General features: G+C 52.3%; 1 protein-coding gene across 2 annotated transcripts in view; it reads right to left on the bottom strand.

The window, feature by feature from the left end:
- Positions 1 to 462: 462 nt before the first annotated feature.
- The window catches only part of LOC135178408 (melanopsin-like), a 54,861-nt gene continuing 47,133 nt past the window's right edge, over positions 463 to 8,190 (bottom strand). The window contains exons 11-12 of one of the 2 annotated variants that reach the window (XM_064149362.1): positions 6,025 to 6,174; positions 463 to 1,022 (exon numbers count right to left, since the gene is read on the bottom strand). In XM_064149362.1, coding sequence (XP_064005432.1) covers positions 633 to 1,022; positions 6,025 to 6,174 — 540 coding nt within the window. In that variant the 3' untranslated portion in view covers positions 463 to 632. The remainder of the gene's footprint in view (positions 1,023 to 6,024; positions 6,175 to 8,190) is intronic. The other variant, XM_064149363.1, reaches the window with a different exon arrangement.

Below are 8,190 nucleotides of genomic sequence, written 5' to 3'. Positions count from 1 at the left end.
GACGTTGAGATGCTTGAGCGTGTCCAGAGAAGGGCAACGAGGCTGGGGAGAGGCCTTGAGCACAGCCCTACGAGGAGAGGCTGAGGGAGCTGGGATTGGTTAGCCTGGAGAAGAGGAGGCTCAGGGGAGACCTTATTGCTGTCTGCAACTACCTGAGGGGAGGTTGTGGCCAGGAGGAGGTTGCTCTCTTCTCTCAGGTGGCCAGCACCAGAACAAGAGGACACAGCCTCAGGCTGTGCCAGGGGAGATTTAGGCTGGAGGTGAGGAGAAAGTTCTTCCCTGAGAGAGTCATTGGACACTGGAATGGGCTGCCCGGGGAGGTGGTGGAGTCGCCGTCCCTGGAGCTGTTCAAGGCAGGACTGGACGTGGCACTTGGTGCCATGGTCTGGCCTTGAGCTCTGTGCTAAAGGGTTGGACTTGATGATCTGTGAGGTCTCTTCCAACCCTGATGATACTGTGAAATACTTTTGGTCCTCCTCTGCAGGCAGTGAGTTTGTTTGATGATACTGTGATACTATGATCTGAGCACACAAACACTCCTGATGGCCTCACCTACAAGGCTTTGGTTATTTGCTGTAAGGAAGCAGAGGATGCCAAGAACAGAATCAGTGCAAAGTCTTCTCGTGGCAAACTTAGGACAGGAATTTCTCAATCACATCACGGAAATCCATGGATGAGCCAAGCCCTTCCAAGTCCAGAAGACTGCTGGTTTTGTTGTGAAAGTGGAGCAATTGGGTCTCTTCCTCTTTCAGCTCCTCCTGAAGGAGGTTGGTGTCAGAGGTAGGAACGATGACAATGCGAGGGACTGCGCTGGTGACGACGGAGCCCAGCAGTCCGGGAGCGAGGCTTTCCTTAGGCACCCTCTGCAAAGCATCTGAGTCTCCTCCTCTGCTGACACCGTGGCTGTTCAACCCAATAGGCAGAGAAGCTGTCCTCAGGGAGCAGGTCACGAGTGTCTCTGGCAGGCTGTGTACCACTGGCTGCTCAAGCACCTTCTCCAAGCAGCTGGAGGAGAGCGAAACCTGCAGCAGAGATGTAAGCTTCAGTGCTGTCATACAGAGCATCACAGAATGGTTTGCTTGTAAAAGAGATCTTCCAGTCCAACCATCAACCCAGCACTGCCAGGTCACTGCTAAGGGTGTTAGGAGTTGGAAGGCACCTCCAGAGATCATCAAGTCTATGGTCTAGTGATTAAGGACCTAGTGATTGAGGCTGTGGTCTGGTGCTGAAGGCTGCTGGGATGAAGGTTGGACTGGCTGATGCTGGAGGTCCTTTCCAACCATAGGGATTCACAGGGATGAGATGTTGTGCTGAGGGGTTTGGTTTAGTCAAGGACTTGTAAGTGTGAAACTAATGATTGGATTTGATGATCTTGAAGGGCTTTTCCCATCTAAGAAATTAGCTCTGAGTCCAACCCTGCTAGGTGTTCCTTAATCCTGTGTCACACTGGGTGACTCTGTGCTCCACAACCTCCCTGAGCAACCTGTGCCAGTGTCTCACCACCCTCACTGCAAAGAGCTTCTTTGATCACTTTAGGTGATTCTGTGCTCCACAACCTCCCTGGGCAACCTGTGCCAGTGTCTCACCACCCTCACTGCAAACAACTTCTTCCTAACACCCAGTTTGAATCTCCCCTCTGCCAGTTCAAACCCATTCCTCCTCATCCTGTCATTACAAGACCTTGTCAGTAGTCCCTTCCCAGCCCTCCTTTAGGTCCCCTTACAACAAAGCTTACCAATATCTTTTTGGAAGGTGTTTGCTATTTAAACTGGGATGAAAAATCCTGAAAATGAATGCTTGGGGCTTTTTTAAGGCTTTGTTCACATATCTTAGTTTGCCAAAGAGTAACAATCCCAAACTGTTTATCTGAAGTGCCTCATTTGGCCCTTTTGCTGCTGTTGTTTAGGACACATTGCCCTGCTCTTCAGGTGGCAGAAGCACCACCAGTTTAAAAGCATTCTCAGTTTCTTTCTACCCAAGTAGTACCCTCTGCAAGTCACCTTCCAGTCGATTTGGAGACTTGTGAAGCAATGTAGAATAAGAATGGGTTGAATCATAGAATCAACCAGGTTGGAAAAGATCTCCAAGTTCACCCAGTCCAACCTACCACCCCGCCCTATGCAATCAACCACACCATAGAATCATAGAATCAAGCAGGCTGGAAGAGAGCTCCAAGTTCATCCAGTCCAACCTAGCACCCAGCCCTGCCCAATCAACCAGACCATGGCACTAAGTGCCCCAGCCAGGCTTGGCTTCAACACCTCCAGGCACAGCCACTCCACCACCTCCCTGGGCAGCCCATTCCAATGCCAATCACTCTCTCTGCCAACAACTTCCTCCTCACATCCAGCCTAGACCTCCCCTGCCACAACAGTATCCCAGTATCATCAGGGATAGAAGAGACCTCACAGATCATCAAGTCCAACCCTTTAGCACAGAGCTCAAGGCCAGACCATGGCACCAAGTGCCACGTCCAATCCTGCCTTGAACAGCTCCAGGGACGGCGACTCCACCACCTCCCCGGGCAGCCCATTCCAGTGTCCAATGACTCTCTCAGGGAAGAACTTTCTCCTCACCTCCAGCCTAAATCTCCCCTGGCACAGCCTGAGGCTGTGTCCTCTCGTTCTGGTGCTGGCCACCTGAGAGAAGAGAGCAACCTCCTCCTGGCCACAACCTCCCCTCAGGTAGCTGTAGACAGCAATGAGGTCTCCCCTGAGCCTCCTCTTCTCCAGGCTAACCAATCCCAGCTCCCTCAGCCTCTCCTTGTAGGGCTGTGCTCAAGGCCTCTCCCCAGCCTCGTTGCCCTTCTCTGGACACGCTCAAGCATCTCAATGTCCCTCCTAAACTGGGGGGCCCTGAACTGAACACAGCACTCAAGGTGTGGTCTAAGCAGTGCAGAGTACAGGGGCAGAATGACCTCCCTGCTCCTGCTGGCCACACCATTCCTGATGCAGGCCAGGATGCCACTGGCTCTCTTGGCCACCTGGGCACACTGCTGGCTCATGTTCAGGCAGGTATCAATCAGCACCCCCAGATCCCTCTCTGTCTGGCTGCTCTCAGCCACTCCGACCCCAGCCTGTATCTCTGCATGGGGTTGCTGTGGCCAAAGTGCAGCACCCTGCACTTGGAGCTATTGAAGCCATCCCCTTGGACTCTGCCCATCTGTGCAGGCGGTCAAGGTCCTGCTGCAGAGCCCTTCTGCCCTCCAACCCAGCCACATCTGCCCCCAGCTTGGTGTCATCTGCACACTTGCTGATGACTGACTCCATGCCCTCATCCAGGTCATCTATGAAGATGTTAAAGAGGATGGGGCCCAGCACTGATCCCTGAGGGACACCACTAGTGACAGCTGCCAGCTGGATGTGGCACCATTCACCACCACTCTCTGGGCTCATCCCTCCAGCCAGTTCCTAACCCAGCACAGAGTGTTGCCACCCAAGCCATGGGCTGACAGCTTAGCCAGCAGTTTGCTGTGGGGGACAGTGTCAAAGGCCTTGCTGAAGCCCAGATAGACACATCCACAGGCCTCCCCACAGCCACCAAGCGAGTACCTGATCAGAGAAGGAGATCAGGTTAGAAAGGCAGGATCTGCCCTTCCTAAACCCATGCTGGCTGGACCTGAGCCCTTTGCCATCCCTCAGGTGCGCTCTTATCACCCCCAAGCTAACCTGCTCCATCAGTTTCCCTGGCACTGAGGTCAGGCTGACAGGTCTGTAGTTCCCAGGTTCCTCCATCTGACCCTTCTTGTGGATGGGGACCACGTTGGCAGTTTCCAGTCTCCTGGGACCTCTCTGGTGAGCCAGGACTGCTGGAAAATGATGGAGAGCAGCTTGGCCAGCTCAGCTGCCAGCTCTCTCAGCACCCTGGGATGGATCCCATCTGGTCCCATGGACTTGTAGGTGTCCAGGTGGCTCAGCAAGCCCTGAACTAATTCTTCACACTGTGTCCCTTTCTTCTGTTGCTGCTTGCCTGGCACAAGAGCCCAACCCCACCTGGCTACAGCCTCCCTGCAGGCAGCTGCAGACAGCAATGAGCTCTGCCCTGAGCCTCCTCTGCTGCAGGCTGCACCCCCCCAGCTCCCTCAGCCTCTCCTCACAGGGCTGTGCTCCAGGCCCCTCCCCAGCTTCAGCTGGATTCATAACAAATGGAGGACAAACCCAAGGCTTCTGAGAACTTGATCTTAGGGAGACACATGCAAGAAGGTAAGAGAGATGTGTGCAAGAACTGGGTTATCAGAGGGCTGGGAAATTCCAGAACAGCTTCTCCTTCAACAATGCTGTCTCCAGACAATTAGTTTCAGAGCTGGAAGGGAGCAGAGGAGGCTGAAGCAGACAGATGCTGTACCTGCTCAGGAAGTGAGTATTTGGATAAGCACATCAGAAGAGACCCATGGAAGTGTGCCTCCAGCACTAAGTGCATGCTCCCCAGCCCAGCCACAAGCAGGAGGGTGTAAACCTGCATCTGTCTTCTCTCAACAGCTGGTATGGGCTGGACCTTTTACCACCCCTGCAAGTATTCACTTTGGAACTTATGGCAGAAGCTGACTCCCAAGTGACCTGCTGCTGCTGCTGCTACCCTTGGCAGTTCCTCAGGAAGGAGGTGCTTCTGGGCAGCATCATGCCAAGCATCAGCCACAAGCATGATGCATCCACAGAAGGTGCAGTGAGTACTCACCGTCTCCTCTTTCAGTGAGGGAAGGGTGGCAGCTGCCAGACTCCCCCACCCTTAGGGAGGAGTGGGAGTTTCTTTCTCATCTTCCACCTCAACAAAAATAGAACATTTTAATGGTAAGACCTCTAATGGATTTAATGTCCATTCATAATTTTACTGATAAGAAGAAGAGAGGCTTCTAGCACCTCAGGCTCTCTTTTGCAGTCATGGCTATGTAACAAACAGAGGCTGCCACAAGGTGGGAAGGACCAGAGCTGGGGTAGACAAAGAAGTCAACTTCTTCCTTGTGATGCCACTGACTATGCTTTAGTCATAGAATCAAGCAGGTTGGAAGAGAGCTCCAAGCTCAGCCAGCCCAACCCAGCACCCAGTCCTGGCCAAGCAACCAGACCATGGCACTGAGTGCCCCAGCCAGGCTTGGCTTCAACACCTCCAGGCACAGCAACTCCACCACCTCCCTGGGCAGCCCATTCCAATGCCAATCACTCTCTCTACCAACAACTTCCTAACAACATCCAGCCTAGACCTGCCCTGGCACAACGTGAGAGATCAGGCAGTAAGGGATATACTGCTATAGAGCTAGGAGCTGATGTTGGCTTTCTAAAACCAAGCAACATATCACAGTGAACAACAAATAATTATTGACATTCTCATTAATAGCAATGAGAGAAATAAGAGCAAGGATGAAGCCTGGAGAGGAGAAGGCTTCCAGGAGACCTTGGAGTGGCCTTCCAGTATCTGAAGGGGCCTACAGGAGGGCTGGGGAGGGACTTTTCACAAGGTCTTGTAATGACAGGAGGAGGAGGAATGGGTTTGAACTGGCAGAGGGGAGATTGAACCTGGATGTTAGGAAGAAGTTGTTTGCAGTGAAGGTGGTGAGACACTGACACAGGTTGCCCAGGGAGGTTGTGGAGCACAGAATCATCCAAGGTGATCTTTGATGACATTGGGTGCTTCTGTGCTCCACAACCTCCCTGGAGGTGTTCAGGACCAGGTTGGAAGTGGGTTTAAACTGGCAGAGGAGAGATTCAAACTAGATGTTAGGAAAGAGTTCTTTGCAGTGAGGGTAGTGAGACACTGGCACAGGTTGCCCAGGGAAGTGTTCAGGGCCAGGTTGGATGAGGCCTTGAATGACCTGTTCTAGTGGGAGGTGTCCCTGCCTATGGCAGGGGGTTGGAACTGGCTGATCCTTGAGGTGCCCTCCAACCTAAACCCTTCTATGGTGCCACTGGAATGAAGCCTACGGATGAATCATGTAGGTATAGAGGTTAAATTCATATTCCAGAACTGATGTGCTGAAAGAAGGTGAACATGGAAATGAGGAGTCCCTAGCAGAGGTTTTGCTTTGCTGACCTTTTCTGCCCTCTCTGCATCGCAGCTGCAGGTCTTTGGGAGCAGATCTTTCTTCTCCTGTCTCCAGCTTGTTGAGAACGAGCGGCTTCGGCGAGGCTGCAGCTTCCTATGAGCTGGCTCCACAGTGTCAAGCTCTACATCACTCCATGTCTAGTCACAAACAATGAAAGATGTCAGCAGGCTGTGTAGCCTCTCCCAAACATTGAAAGGCCTCAGAGTTTTCCACTCAAGCAGAAACTGGTCACAGAAAATGAAAAGCTGCCCTAACACAGCTCTCACAGTCAGAAGTCTCCTGGGGAGAAGCTCGAAAGTTAAACACAGCAGCACAGAAGTGTCAGGGCTGGAAGGCACCTCGAGGGTCAGCCAGTTCCAACCCCACTGCCATGGACAAGGGCACTTTCCACTAGATTGGATTGCCCAGAGCCACATCCAGCCTGGCCTTAAAGACCTCCAGGGATGAGGCTTCTACCACCTCCCTGGGCAACCTGTGCCAGTCTCTCACCACCCTAATGCTCTACAACTTCCTCCTAATATCTGACCTAAATCCTCCTCCTCCAGCTTGGATCTATTCCCCCCCTAGTCCTATCACTACCTGACAGCCTAAAAAGTCCCTCCCCAGCTTTCTTGTAGCTCCCTTCAGATACTGGAAGGCCACAATAAGGTCTCCTCAGAGCTTTCTCTTCTCCAGGCTGCAGAGCCCCAACTCTCTCAGCCTGTCCCCATAGCAGAGCAGCTCCAGCCCTCTGAGCATCCTTGTGGGCCTTCTCTGGACATGTTCTAGAAGAACAAGGTCACAGTGAGCCTCCTGCAGACTGAAGAGCCTCAACTCTCTCAGCCTGTCCCCATAGCAGAGCAGCTCCAGCCCTCTGATCATCCTTGTGGCCCTTCCCTGGACACCTTCCAGCACCTCCAGATCTCTCCTGTAACAGAGGCTGCAGAACTTGATGCAGTCCAAGATAAAATTGACTCTCTGTGCTGCAAGTGCATTTCTCCTCCCCTGAAGAATCAAACTGTATGTGCAACTTGATAAGACTCACAGCTCTGTTGTCTTTCTCACCCAAACAGCCACACAGCACACCAAGGCAAGTGTTGGTAGCAACAGCTGTGTGCTCTGCAGTGTTGATTGCTATTCCTACCCATCAGTGCTCCAGAGGAACACTCAATAGTCCTGCTGTGATGCAGGAGTTGTTGGAGCTTAACTTTTACTTCAGTAGCTGCTGTTTCAGCTAAAATCTGCCCAGCTGCACTGCTCTGTCACTTGACCCAAGGACAATCACTTTTGGCTTCATCTGTCCAACACAGGCAGTGCAAGCACATTGCTGGCACCAGGGGTTTTATTCCAGAGTCCTAAGACAAAGTTGTACCAAAGGCTAAAGCCTTTTGTCATAAAATGGCCTGGGTTGGAGGGGACCTCCAAAGCTCATCCAGTCCAACCCCCCTGCAGTCAGCAGGGACACCCTCAACTAGATCAGGTTGCCCACAGCCCTCTCCAGCCTCACCCTCAATATCTCCAGGCATGGGGCCACAGTCACCTGCCTGGGCAACCTGATCCAGTCTTCCACTACCCTCATGGTGCAGAATTTGTTCCTAACATCCAATCTAAATCTTTGCTGCCCCTAGTGTGAAGCCACTGCCCTCATCCTGTCCCTGCAGGCCTTTGTGCACAGTCTCTCTGCAGCCTTCCTGTAGCCTCCTTCAGGTACTGGCAGGTTGCTATTAGGTCTCCCTGAAGCCTTCTCTTCTCCAGGCTGCACACCCCCAGCTCCCTCAGCCTGTCCTTATAGCAGAGCTGCTCCAACCCCCTGAGCATTTTGGTGGCCCTCCTCTGGACCCAGTCCATCAGGTCCATGGCCTTCCTATATTAAGGGCTCCAAACCTCCACATTAGCCTGACTTTTTAAACAACAACTCCAACCAAACACACACAATGACCTGCTAACCCAGACAACTAAACCCAAACAGGGACCAGTGGTGAAGAACAGAAAGCTTCCTGCATCAGGATGGGTGGCCCAGCTGAAACTCCTTCATTTGACATCAAAGAAAGGAATTAATGGGGAGACAATTTAGGAATAAACTTTAAGTCAAGGAAAACTAAAAGGTAACAGGAGCAAAACACTTTGGAAACATGGAAATGTGTAACCTGAAGTCTGCACTGCTCTGCTGAGAT

Source organism: Pogoniulus pusillus, chromosome 9, assembly GCF_015220805.1.
Source record: "Pogoniulus pusillus isolate bPogPus1 chromosome 9, bPogPus1.pri, whole genome shotgun sequence".
NCBI lineage: Eukaryota > Metazoa > Chordata > Aves > Piciformes > Lybiidae > Pogoniulus > Pogoniulus pusillus.
Note: the sequence above shows the minus strand (reverse complement) of the source record. Positions and strands in the feature narration are given on the sequence as shown.